This window comes from Takifugu rubripes, chromosome 1 (genome assembly GCF_901000725.2).
Source record: "Takifugu rubripes chromosome 1, fTakRub1.2, whole genome shotgun sequence".
NCBI lineage: Eukaryota > Metazoa > Chordata > Actinopteri > Tetraodontiformes > Tetraodontidae > Takifugu > Takifugu rubripes.
The window spans coordinates 9063488-9078270 of NC_042285.1; the positions used below are offsets into that span (position 1 = coordinate 9063488).

At 37.1% G+C, this 14783-nt stretch overlaps 1 protein-coding gene across 3 annotated transcripts in view; it reads right to left on the reverse strand.

Annotated features, from left to right (window-relative positions):
• Positions 1–14783, reverse strand: part of LOC101072377 (zinc transporter ZIP11) — an 83172-nt gene that overhangs the window by 68237 nt on the left and 152 nt on the right. For 2 of the 3 annotated variants that reach the window (XM_011605302.2, XM_003961373.3), the window contains exons 2-4: positions 14054–14171; positions 11811–11849; positions 3951–4109 (exon numbers count right to left, since the gene is read on the reverse strand). In XM_011605302.2, the coding sequence (XP_011603604.1) occupies positions 3951–4109; positions 11811–11849; positions 14054–14161 (306 nt within the window). In that variant the 5' untranslated portion in view covers positions 14162–14171. Of the gene's footprint in view, positions 1–3950; positions 4110–11810; positions 11850–14053; positions 14172–14596; positions 14751–14783 lie in introns of those variants that run through there. The other variant, XM_029845612.1, reaches the window with a different exon arrangement.

The following is a 14783-nucleotide window of genomic DNA, read 5'->3' on the forward strand; positions in this document are numbered from 1 at the left end:
ATAAAACACAGCATCTTTGAATGTGCAAGCAGGCCATTTTCCTTCTCTTCCTTAAACATTACAATGGTTATCGCACCTAACTTTAGTTCAGTTAGTTGTCATCAGGCATTGTGACATATCTTGTAAGACCAGAGGGGTTTTAATATATCTCGATAACCCATTAACGATACCTTTTGTGTTTTCAATGCCACAGATAAATTATGAATTACATGAATTTCAATATTTTCTCCATTTGCCTAAAAAGTCCAATACATTCTTCTGCTGAAATCTAAACTGCAAAAATAGAAACATTTCAAATGTATACATCAATATTCTATATATTATTCTTTTCTCCAACCATGTTATGTGATGACGACATTTAATAGCATTAACCATTTTTAATTGGTTAAAAAAAAGGTTTTAATGCAACTTGTTTTATAGGGCAACTGAAGATTTTACGTGTGGAAGGATTATGGAGAATGGATTCAATAAAGTTCTCAACAGCTGTAGCCTATAAATGTTTTAAGAGGAATAAAGTTGTTTTCTATCTAAAATGTGATCAAATGTGATAAAATGTGATCAAATTATTATCGGCAATTGTATCAGAATTATCCTCCAGGGGCAGGTAATTATCGGTTGTTGGTATAAGCTCAAAAATTCATAATTTTGCATCCTTAAACTATTTATTTACCAAATGGAACAAAAAAGTGAACACTTTAAAATATACCTGTTCAGTGGCTGTGGCTCGTGGAGTGACTTTAACTCCTTACTTGCTCCCAAATACTGGCCCATCTACACTGCACTTTCCCAAAGCAAATGTCTAAGATATTTTAAGTATTTCAATATACAGTAACTGATATGATGACACAATTGAGAAAGAAGCATATATCTAGAACTGTTTCTACTTCCCATGTGTTTTGTGCTTTAATGCTGCTCGATTTGACTATCAATCTTTTGACTCATTCCATCCCATTTTATCTGTTCCAGTTCACCCCAGCTCTCCATCTCTGTCCTGCCTGCCTTTCCCTTAAATCATTCCGCACTCACTTGCAGTGTTTGATGAAGAGATGGTAACGATAGTACCAGCAGCTGTCCAAACATTGATTTCCCCACCCTGCCCTAACCCCTGATGTGTGTGTGCATGGAGACCCCCTGTGTCCACTCATGATTTCATGTAAGCTATTATTGCAAAATGACGTCTTCACCTCTGTCGCCATGGTATCAGATAAAGAAAAGGCCGTAGTGAAAGAAAGAAAACAAGAGGCAGAGCCTGATGGGAAGGAGATAAAAGAATAAAGTAGATGAAAACAGAGAAGAAAAATGCAGCAGGTGCTTGCTAAGTGATGAGAGTGAAAGATGAGGGAAATCAAAGCTAATATTTTGTTTACACTGCATCCTACCAAGGATAAAAATAATGCATGAAGCCACTCCTGATCCTGTGTAAAGGAGTGACAAGTACCTATACAGAAGGCATTATGCAAGAGGCATTAAAACTACACACATCACAATTTCATAAAAACGTGCAAACATTAGTCACACAATTGGACATAGGGCAATTTCAAAGCCCGGTCTGTGTCTATAAAAACAGGTTGCCATTTAAAAACCAATTTTAAACTTGACCAAATGCAGTACATGACAGTTGGAGCTTAATTCAGTTGTGTCTGTACTATTGGTATGCATTTTTGGTGCATTATGTTGAAAATTTTCTTATTTTGTTTTAACAGTTACAGTCTCCAGAAAAGTGAAGATAAAGAGGTACCTATTGTGTCACTTAATATAGAAGCACCAAATAGATCTTGAAACTCTCAATGCTATTATGTGATCATCATGTCTTGAAGATTATCTATAAAGCTTAAAACCAGGGAATGTCATGATAACTGCATATAACTTTATCCGCTTTATACTGTAATTGGCCTCCGATGAGAGGCAGAACATTGCCTCTGCTTCAAAGTTCTGAGAGGGTGTACAGACTGAACTGGTGCATGAATGACATCAGGTCAGGAAGGGGATCACACATTTAATTATTTCCAATATAACATTTCCTTCAAGACTGCCCCTAATGGTTGGAATTAAGCTGATCAGGGTGTTTCTGTCATAAAAAAGCACTATAATGCTTTGTGTCTGTGTTGGTTTGTAACAGACCACTTCTCATGGTCTACTTCACCCAATCGTGATGGCTTCCCTGCCCGTACATTTTGTATAGAATATTCTTTTAGGTGCAATTTCTTTCATTTGAAAACATGAACACCATCTGCGATGCTTGACAATACATGTCAATATTCACCATTACTCGACATATAAATCTGAAATGGTTTTACAAATAAAAATGGAATGAGAAAATCAATTTTTGATGTACAAAAGCCTGCTTGTTTGGGTAGGATGCATCATCCTCCACTTTCATGAGTCTTTGTTTGTGCGTCATCTTGAGACTGGTTGACCATAATGTGTCAGCCGCTCCTGCATATGTAATTTGCTGCAATCCTGGTGTGACTTCAGAGGCTTCAGGCAGCTCTCTGCATCAACACACTCTTGTTCTATTATGCTTGTGTCGGAGCCTCAGAGACCATCAAAAACTGCTAAAGACGGTGAGTGCTATGAGGTTGATGTTGTACTTAAGTGATTTATCAAATGATTTAACATTGGCAACCTTTTATGAACTTAATTTAAACACTAATTAAAGTAAATATCCTATTAGTCAGTTGGAATAAACTAATCGGAAATGTAATCATAAAGGCTATAATAAAGCACATACCTTTTGATGCTGAGTCCAAACCAAATCTAACTCCAAACCTCCCTGAGGATGCAATCCAGCAAATTTTGACCAACCTTTGTATGATAAAATGCTCCACCATCAGAATATAAAAATATTTTAACACCATGGGCTTTGCCGCATTCTAAAGGAATCCTTCTGTGAAAGCTCCACTTCATAACACTGTATGTGTATATTAATGAGAGGGAAGTAGTGCAAGAGGCAATCATTTTGCCTTCAATATGCATGATGCGATGATTTCTAAAAAGGCCAATAATTGAAAAAAGGTCAGCTCACATTTGTTCCATATCACCTCAGTGCATTAAAAGGGTTGCTGTCAAAACATGTGAACATGTTTTTATCCTCTTTTTAATATGCATGGCTTGGTTATGTTCAGCTCTGCATCTGCTGAAGGTTTTGTTTTTCAAGTTAAAAAGTATTCAAGAGTTTTACATACATTTATCATGTAGATAGTAAATCATCACATCATCCTTCAGTATAAGTCAATAGAGTGGACCACATGTGACTTCTGTTCTGCTAAGAAAAGCATAAATGCTCAACAATTTCTTATGGAATAAAGAAGTGGCCCAGCTTTAAGTCATTACAGTACTGTTAGTCTGAATGTTTATATCATGTGTGAATAGAATTAATTAAATGTGCTAGGCACCATATCAATATGATGTCACGCCTTAACTTGCCATCTAAATTGACTCTAAAATGTCCGTAAGTATGGTGCAAAAATTTGACAAACCTGTGTTCCAGGCTCAGTTTTTTTTGCATAGCGAAAGTTCAAAATGAATCACACTGCACATTTGCTTTTGATTTCTAACCATTATTACGGGGATTTGAAGCTTCCACTTCCACTTGGTAGTCAGCAGAGGAATAAACTTAAATGTGAGATGAATCCTTAAGAAAGATTATAGTTCAGAGATTGTTGTTAGAATTACTTAGAGCAATGATTGCTTCCTTATTATTTTTTTTTTTTTTTAATTGTAGTACTAATAATGTATTTAAAAATACTGGTTACATATTAATCTATTACTATTGTGATACAGGGAGATATGTTTACTTCTATTCTTATTGCTCAGCTAGTTTTCTTTTTTTGGGAGGGGGGGGGGGGGGGGGGGGGGGGGTGCAGATATCAATGTTCCAACAACATTTAGAACCCAGAGACACTAATCTACAACATAGATAAAATATACTACAAGTGAGAGTTTCTTACCAATAGAGGCATTGCAAGGTCTGCAAAGTAAACAAAAGCTGCCCCGAGTGAGAATCCCACAGCCACAGGAAGGAATGCAAATGAACCGTACTTCCCAGAATCCTCTGCCATATCGATTGCAGGAGCCAGTAATGACCAGTAAGAAGCAGCCAACATTACCTGTGAAACAAATGAAAAAAGATTGATTAATTTAATTCTTTAAGACATAAAACCATCAAGCTATGTTAGCAAAAAATAGAAAAAAAAAAACAAGAACAAAAAAAAAAAAATCCTATTGGATAATTAAAGCATCCTTGGGTTTAATTTTCCACTGAAAGGCTGAGATATGAAGAAATGTATGTGCCAAATTGGAAGAACCATTCAAAAAGAAACACTAATACCAGCAGAGGTATTTCATTCAAAAACATGTTAGACAATTATGTTAAGCTCAACCCTGTGACATACCGGTAATATTCTTAATGGTTGAATTTTTCCTTAAAAATTTCCTCCTTGGGCTTTTCATTCTCTCAAAAATTTACATATTGAAATAAAAGTTTTCACAAATGTGGCTCCAACTTTTTGTTCAACATTGTATGGTTTATTCTACTAGGAATCAGGGAAAGCTGGGTGTATTTTTTGATTCCATTTGTGACTTCTTCTGACCCGGTATCCACAAAGAGGATCTACAGTCAGCCTTCTAAATTTAAAATGATATGTTGTTGTCAAGACTCGAGGTAGGATTGGCAAAAACAGCCTTTTGCAATCCAGGTTTGAAAATGTGGCCATAATGTACTTTTTAGTGTACTTTTTCAAGAGTTTCAGGAGTCAAACACTGGGTCCATTGTGAGTCTGTATGTTATCCATTGAAGCACCATTACCAAAGCTGTTCTGTTCTCTTTTCCAGTCAGTTATTTGCCTCCAGTGCACAAAAAGTTTGAAATCACCAATGTCTACAAAAAGCCAACCAGGAAAAAAAAAAAATCGAAAAATGTGTGTGCGTGCGTGTGTGAAAATACAATCAACCTTATCTTTCTAACACAGAGAAATCATGCTCCTTGAAGCTGATCAGTGCCTTGTGACTGCAGTACTTGTTATGAAAATATAGAGATCCAATTAATGAGCCTTTCACATTATAGAGCCACTGTCTGCTTTGGCGCTCTATCAGGAAGGAGAGCAATCTCATGATGCCATAATGCCATAATGCCATAATGATGGTGGAAGACAAGGAGCTGCTTTTCACTCAAGAAGTATCACCTCAGTTCTGAAATCTCCAAATAAGATGGAATGCAACGACCCTCACTTTATTGCTTTAGAGGGTCACGCATAAGATGTGATTGAGGTCATTTTTATCTGTTCCTTGCCAATCAACTCAATATCGTGTCTACCACTAATATCAAGATGCTTCCATTCATCTATTCTCAATTTATCATTCTTTTTGCCATGCCATCCATTTTGTTGTTCCTGTGATATTCAAGGTTAAAGCTGTCCATACGTATTTGCCCTCTACTGGTTCCTGTTTCTTTTTCAGACCATTACCTCCTAAACTGTCTCTGATTTCAGCTTGTCTTTTTTTTTCTGTTGCCCATCCCAGTGGAAACAAACTGAGAAACAAACATGGATGAGTCTCCAGTCCACCACAGGGTGCACACTATTCACATCTAAAAGCAATTTAGATTCCTCCATTAACCTAATGTACATGTTTTTCGATTGTGAGAGAAAAACAACAAAACTCATGGTAGTATGGCGTTATTTTTCAAACTACATAGAAAGTCCGAAACAGATGGATGCCTGAGGTATGTAGGAACAAACATTTAGGTCAATTGAGAGTCACTTTATAAAGACAGCTGTACCATAGTTAAAATGACCACCGTCATGTGACTCAACATTTGTTTTCACCTGTTAAAAACAATTAATGTCAATTTAGCAATTTAAAATACTGTTGTTAGTGATGATTTTGCATTCTACACTGTTTAAAAGTGGCATGAGACAACCCTCAAAAGATTTGCTGTTCTGCCAAAAGATTTAATTCGCAAACACCAAGACATCGTTTGTTTCTCAGGTGGCATACCAACTATTTTGCCCTAATGTACAGCTGATGTGTATAGTAATAATAACATTTCTCACAAACCAATTGAAAACTAACTGAAAACAGCAATCATAATAAAATGTAGACATGCATCTACAGATTAAGAATAGAGATAATAATTACAAAAGCTAAAATTAATCCTGACAGCAGTATTCAGAACTGTCCTAATGTAAACCATTAATGAGATGCACAATGTTAGATTAGACTTGATTAAGGTTTTCCCAATACATTTGGTGCAATATTGATCTGATATTGTGAGTGATCGGCACCCTATAAAGCCTATGAAACTACAATGAGAGCATCATGTTCAGGGTGTGATTTTTAGAGGGATCTCTTTCTTTCTTTCTTGCAATGTGTTATGAGATGAGGGGTGCTTTCCTCACTCTGCCTGTCCAAGCAAAAGACTTCTGCCGTTTGTCACTGCCTGCCAGACCGAACTGTGCTGAAAAATGATGCAGCTGTTAATGTCTCACGTTGTTTTCTGCGACTTTGTAAATAACTGATCGCAACTGATTGCAGAACTTGTTCCAACTTGTTCATGAAAAATTTCATGGTGTGGGCAAGGTAACAGCTTCAGTTCCTGACAATGTGCAAGAGGCTCGATAGAAGTGCACATCACGTTCAGGGGAGATGTTCCCTCTGTATTTTTAATTTTCTGTGTGTTTGCAGATAGTCATGAGCATTAGTTGGGATAATATGCATAAGCAGTACAAATTCTTGGTACATGCTGTGGAAGAAATCTCATTAAAGCCGAAACTGAACAACACAATCATGGCGGTAGGGACATAATTGTTAAGAAATGAAATTTACAAAACAAGAAAGAAGTCGATTTTTCAGGCATGTCTACCTCTAATGGCAATGTTTCCGCACAAGGAGAGTCAGAAGTTCACTACCATAGGCACACATACTCAGTCATGAAAATCGCATCTGTTCCCAGTTCACAGATTCACTAGAGGGAAAAAAGGGTTTTGACCCAAACACCAAACAGTATAATATTTCACATGCAGCTATCAAGAAGACAAGCTGTCAGTAAAATCTCTAGGGGATGTCCTCGGATCAATGAACTCTGATGACCTCTCATTCTTTTCCCTCTGAATCGTTATTAGCAATTCACCAAAGTAATTACTTCCTAAGCCTTTCAGCAACTATAGCTGGAAAAATGGCAATTTTGAGGGTGTGCAGGCTAGTAACTTAGCTTAGTCAGAGGCCGACACAGAAAAGCTTAAATAAGTTGTTGGCAGTATTACAAATATTGTATTTCGACCCTTTACATTCTTACTTCAATCACATTTACAGCTATATGTATGTATGTGGTGTGTGAATGTCTCTGTAAATAATGTACCATGTTCTCGAGAAATAAAATACACTGGCTTCTTTATTTTCAAAAGACAATAGAGAAATTTGAGATTTCTTTTTTCAGTCGGAATTCTGTGAAATCTGACACCTCAAGCAATATCCCACGTGGTCTAATTAAAGTGGTCTGTATTGTGAAGTCTCTCTCTTTCAGAATACATTACAAGTATTTGTGCACTCCACTGCTTTGTGACAGCAAAAGAATTATTACAATAATGTTCAAATCACAGTGGCATCCATGCGGCTTGAAACATGAGCCAGAGAATGACACCGTTTATTGGAAGATTTGAATGAAAAACTGACTTTTGATGCTAAAAATGCCCAGAATTTTACTGGCAGTGAGTCAGTAAAGAAAAACTATTTTCTAAATGCTGTGTAGATTTTAAATCAGTGTGTGCATTACAAATACAACAAAATCCAATCTTCAAAATGTTGACAAACATGGTAGTCATGAGGAATTGTTGGTGTAATTGTAATTCTACCACCTCCACACCAGACATGTGACTTTTGAGAAAATAATTCACCAGCATACTTGAACAAAAATCAATGGTATATCAACATGAGTTCCAGGATTGCTAATTCACAAGCATACTAATCCTGGGAATACAGCAAAAGTGCTCAGCCTTCTTTAAAGCAATCTTTTGTCACCCCTATTTAAGAAAAGAGTTCCCATTATTGTTCTTTCAGCAGTAATGTTGCTACAACAACCTGCTCTATCACTTTGTTCAGCTCAAATGGACCAACGCAGAACCACATGTACACAGTTGATAAGACTGCACATTAAAATCTGGTACTTTTTATGTACGATAATTATAGGAAAGAGAAGTCTAGAAATCATACTCGGACCCATTTTCAAATTGGAAAATATTTAAAAATCTGAAAAGTTAACGTGCATAATGTAACCAAACTCCATGCAGCTATGTTCTGTTATGATTCCTCTCAAATTCATCAGACACAGAAAACACCTGCAAATCAATATTGATAAATGGCCCATCAAGCAATGGGGTGTCATAATTCAATTACAAAAGAACAAGAGAAAACATTCAGAATTGCAGATGTATAATTACTTTTGAGACTGGCACTAGATTTAACACAGTGTCAACTCTTCGGCTCTTCCATGTCTACTGATCATCTTGAGAGGTTTCTATATCTTTTTGCTGCAGTGAAGGTTCAGAAGAGCAGTGGCCCCCATCATTCCAAAATAAAATAAGATGGATACAATCAAGATTCTTCTCAGAAGTGGCCATCTGACCAAACTGAGCAAGCTGGGGAGAAAGGGTCTTGGTAAGGGATGTGATCAAGAACCCTACAAACACTCTGGCAGTGCTTCGGGGAGCCAGTGGGCTGACCTTCACAAGGTCAACCCTCACTGCAACACTCCATCAATCGGAGATTCATTACAGACTGTCTATAAAAAAGCTTCTACTCTTTAAAATGGCTTTCATCCCACCTGGGCATTGTAAAAAATAAAGCATCTAAAAGCCCCTTAGAGCAACAAGACTCTCTGGCCTGATGAGACCAAGATTGGACTTTCTGGCCTTAATTCCAAGCATCATGTTTGGAAGAAACCAGGAACTGATCATAACCTGCCCAACACCATCCCTACAATAAAGCTGGGGTGAAAGGATGTGGGTTGAGGGAAAGAAGAATTGAGGGGAAAGCTGAATGTTGCAAATAAAGAAAACCTGAGCAAGAACACTTAAGAGGGATCACCTTCTGACAAGAGTAAACTGAAAAATACAGCAAACACAACTCAGATGACAGGCAACTCTGTGAATACAAGTGGATTGCAATGCAATATTTAAATTTTTAATAAGAAAGTCTGAAAACATTCTCACTTCACTGCATACTTACACGGGCAATTATTATTCCCTTACAAAAACTCTTAATAAAGACACTACCCGATTTCCCAAATTTCAAAGGACATTGTCAACAGGCTTTTGTAAAATAAGTCTAAGTTTTATAAGATATGAAAACTGTTACTGCTCCCATCAGGGACTTTGTCAACAGGCTTTTGTAAAATAAGTCTAAGTTTTATAAGATATGAAAACTGTTACTGCTCCCATCAGAAACATACAAACAGCTTCTTACACAATGAGTAATAAATAACCAGATACATCTTTAAAATGTGACATGGTAAATTGCAGGAGGAAAGGAATGTGCAGAGAAAAACACCAAAGAAATTATCATGTTTAGCGCTGAAATCACTGGTGTGAAGACATGTTTTTGGGTACATGTGTCAATCTGTGCTAAATAGCATCTAAATGACAAATATGCACATGCTGCTGATTTGTCCAGATACACATGGATGAGATTCTGCACGACATAATCATGGTTATTGCTGCAGAGACAAACAGTATCCGTATAGAAGAAGCTTCTGCCTTAACTTCACTTCCTTTTTTAAAGGGACTTTTTCCAAGTTGCATTATGTTACATTAAATTACAGCGTGATATATTAACATTTCAGCAAGGGTAGATGTGCAGCCACCATATTTCAGATGATCATCCAGATCATCATTTACTTTTAGCTTCCTAGAATAGAGATGTTGTGTGAGATTAGCGCATTATACTCTTAGGTTAAAAGAATTCCATAGCCACAGAAATTAACTTACCGGTACTAAAATAAATTCTAAAGAAGACAGTCTCTGTCTCTCTCATATGCTGGAACTGAAGATGCAATTAGTAATCAAAAATGTATCCTCACAGCTTCAGATACATGAACAACTACATAGGAAAAATTGTAAATGTGCTTGTTCTGTGACTCTGAATGAGTAATCAAGAGTGTAAGAATTGTCTGGTCTGTTACAGTTCAAAGGATATCAGAGAGAAAAGGATAGTCCCTTTCACAAAGAAAGCATTGACAAAGTCTTTACCTTCATTGAGATATCAATCTGGTTTCATGACTCTAAATGGAAATCCAATTCTTCTACTTCTACTTTCTGCTGGTCCCCTCAGGGGTTGCCACAGCTAATCAACTAAATAAAGAATCTCACTGGGGTAAAAAAAAAAGCACTCGGTGAGTGCACACCACCAAGGGGGTCGTGTCACCATATATTCTGGTATACACATAAATTTAGACAGCAGTAATGCAAGGTTACAAACAATACTATGAAGCTTTATCAGGATCCTCAACCATTAACATTTCCTAAAAATGTTCAAATAAAATCTATTCTAGAAAAAAAGAATAATGCTGGCTTTCACAGAACCTCCTTGGTGAAGGTAATCGTCACTTTGTATCCAGCCTTCGACTGTATATGCAAGTGGTAGGTATGGTGGATGCAGACTGCAATCACTGTTTACCTTTGGAAAAAAGCAAGAACTGAAAAATGTAATGCAAATTATATTTAAAAATTGAGAGGAAAAGTTGTAAAAAAATCATAAATCATTTGTGTGGAGGGAAAACATACTTGTGTAATGCTGTACAAGTAAGTAGAATGCATTTTTATTTAAAACAAGGCCATACTTAGCATAAATAGATCTCTTTATTGCTCCTTTGCTACTCAACTCCAAAAGAAACACATCCATCACTGATAGTTATTAGAAAATATGTATTCCAAAACTGGGGCAGAGGCAGCACAGACTGTTGGGGACTGGGCTAAGAAAGGGGAAGGTTCTGGGTTCAAGTTCGGTGTGGACAAAACCTTGGAGGTGTTTTGCAGTAGGGGGAGGCCCGGACACCTTCAGAGCATGGCCTATGTCCCCTTGAGCAAGGTACTGACCCCCAAATGTTCGCACAGAGCCCTGCAATGAGCTGGCAACTTATTTGGGGGTGTACCCCGCCTTCGCCCAAATGCAGCATGACCCCAGAAGGGATATAGTGGTCAAGAAAGGAAATATTCTGAGTGAAGCTGGAGTCTATTTACACACAGACCAAAAGGGAAACAACTATGGGCATCAAAAAAAATAAAAACTAAAATAAAAATAAATCAACCATCACACCATCCACTATCTTGATGTAAAAAAAAAGTGTTCAACAAGTGTTCAATTTAAAAAAAAAAGTATTTGTCTCCTTGGGGCAATTAAAAAAGACACAGCATCAAAATAGCATTGTCTGTTGTATTCAGTGAAATTGTTACAGAATCCCAGGGCCTCAACAGGCAACAGTGGCAAGGAAAATCTCCCCTTTAACAAGAAGAAACTTTGAGCAGGACCAGGCTCATATGGGGGGTACCCACCTGCTGGTGGCCAGCTGGGCAGAGAGGGAGGAGGAATAGGGTGGGAGGGGCACGTAGAGGAGAGAATAGGCATAGATCATGCAAGTACTGTACATTAATTTCATTCAGCTGTCAGTATAAGAGTTGAGTGGGTCAGCCATATTGTTCTAAAATAAAGAAAGTAGTAGAAACTGATGTAAAACTGTAGTACATTTTTGAAAACAGTATATCTAATTTTTTATGAATTAAAATGGTATCAAGAGGTAGGGCAAAATATATAAAACTCACCCCAGCTGCAAATCCTAAACTTCCATCCAGAATACACTTCTGAAAAGTTGAAAATAAAATGAGTTAGAGCATTGCAGCAGCCAAAACACAGCATGTCTTAGCACACTAATTTACAAACTTCCCTGTAATGTTTCTAACATGTATCATTTATATTGTCATCAGCTGAATGGCAAGATAAGTTTGAAGGATAGGCTCATAAATATCTATAGAGTCAAATAGCATTTTCAAACTGCTTTTTTATGTTTAAGGCACAGAGAAGTTTGGAGTTAAGTTAGAAACAGTCCAAAATGCCTGCAAATTCTCAAAAAACCCTCACAAACACCGATCAAAGCTGTGTGCCAAAAGTTAAGCAGCACAGCAAAAACACACCAGAGTGAGATTGTAAATCTTGGCCACATGAGTAAGCTATGGGTAAGTAAAGAGCTTTGTGGAGAACCAAGGCATCTACAGGAATCCATCTAAAAGCTTTACTTCAGCATACAGGGCCAAAGCCCGTGCAAAAGCCTAGAACTTCTGCAACTCACATTCTACATCATTCGGGTGACTTTATTCGATTAGGTTAACAAATACATCACTTGATACACATATGAATCTATGAACTGCGATCTTTAGTTCTTTCCACAGATTTTCACATTTCACTCCAAGTAGTTAATTTGCTGTAATATTCCATGATATTTATCTTCTTTCTCTGAAATCAAATGAGAGTCTTCATGGCTGTGTGTTTGGGATTATTGTCATAATCCTTACTTCAATTATATAAAGTAGGTGTATTTACATTACAACATCACTGTGGTGCAACATTACTTACTGTCTTCTTTGAAAAAAAATTGTACTTGCTAATTCTTAAGTTCTCCACAAGTGGTCCCTGGTTCTTGGACAAGTTATTTTCTTTCCACTGTCATAGATTTTACAAGAACACCTAGTTGGGCCACAACATATTTTTGGTGTAACATTTTAGTAATGAGACAACTTTTTAAAGGCCATCAGTTGGGACTGAACCAGCTTGTTAGGAGTTATCCCGAGTGTTTACCCTCTCCTCCTCCCCTTCTGTTTATTGTCTGTGTTTCCCTTGTCAGTTTACTTCCAGGCTGGGCAGGGCTGCTTCCAGTTTCTCTCTTGTCTACACACCTGGACTCATCCAACTAGTCACCCACACCTGCTTTCTGCTTTAAAAGCCTGGTCCACTTTCCAATCATCGCCATTTTGTTGTTTAACCCTCGTGGTACAGCCTGGCTCCTGAAACTCTGAATGCAAGTTTGTTTCATGATTCCAGTTGTGAACTGAGTGTCAGTCTCTCCCACAAATCGCTTTTCGGACGCCTGTTCATGCCACCCAGCCTGCTCCATTTCGACCGTGTTTGTCCGCCTCCAGCACCACTTGGTTTTGTCCTGAACCAATTTTCAGTAAAGTCTTAATTCCAACCACAACCATTTATGTGTGTCTGCATTTGGGGGTCCTGATTTGTGTCTTTTGTGCCTAACACAGCTGTCATTGATCATAATTTGCAATGACAAGGGGCAAAATTGCATTCTTCTAAAGATTTATAGACCCTTTCAAAAGATGTGGATGCATTTAGCACCTTTTAACACATACCTTTCTTCATGTTTGCAAAAGTTTTCTTATGCGACGTCACCTTACTACATATAAATTTGCATTGGTTATTGTTGACATTTATTGTGAAAATTTCATCACAATAAGTACATTTACCAAGAAAAATACCAATGTATTCAATACTTGAGAATTGGGTATAAGTGCATACAAACTAAAATATTTTTTCTTCAGTTTCAAAAGTATGACTTTAATTTTAAATTAATCAGACTTTTGAAGAAAAAATATTTTAAAGAGATTTTAACTAATATCTAGGGGAGAAATTACAAGTATTTTTGTAATGAGTAAAGATTTTGGTGTACTTTTGTAGCACTGGGCCACATTTTTGGGAGGACCCTACAGAAGGTTGACATTTTTTTGACTAATTTGAATTTCCCAGTTTGGACTACAATATATAAAATCTATATATTATGCTACCTTATCTTACAGCAACATAACACAGACAACTGTGTTAATTATTAAGTTTGGAGGTGCTATTATAGAACAGACAGCGGAGCATGGTTCTAAGTTTTGACTTCCAGATATCCAGTCTTTACACTTTGTTTATCACACTGCCCAATACAAATATATTGCAACACACAGGGAGAAACATTTCTTGATGGTTTTACATGTTGATATAGTAAACTTTTCTTTACCTGGTGACTGGAGAAGACAAAAACCAGGGCTGCTCCAGCAGCAGTTAGACCCCAGGTGAACAGAGTCCCTATTAGGGCCTGGATTATAGGGCTGTACCCTTCCAGCATGGTGCCAGACCTAACCAAGCAGACACACAAATTGATCTCAGAAAGAAATGCCCAAAAGAAGATTCTCTCTAGAAATGTAACAGCTGGCAATTCTTATGTGCTTTGGGGGTGGTAGATGCTCTTGTGTGTCTTTAGGGTGTCATCTTGGCTATCAAGTTTGAAACGGTTTGCTTAAGAGTTATGCATCCTGGACTGGTTCCTCTGTCCTAGTATCATTGGGCTGTCCCATTCAACATCTCAGTAATAAGTAAATACAATCTAAACCATTTGTAAAAAATAATCAGAAATATGTTGCTTAAAATTAATATGGATACACACACGCACACACACACACACACATATACACATACATACATACACAGTATACAGTATATAATCCTAGATGTGTATTTGCAAATATTACATTGATACACAGTCTGACGGTTTTGTCCTTACAATAACTCCCATGTATCGATTGCAACCGGTTATACGAAGAGATATGTCTTGAAAACATCAAATCAGCTATCTCTAAAAATATTCCTTGCGTTGTATTATAAACCCGTCAATGTATTCGTCACACAAACTTTAACTGTAACGGTATGAAAAAAATCATTGGTTAATTCCGGGAGGTTGCTTATTTTCG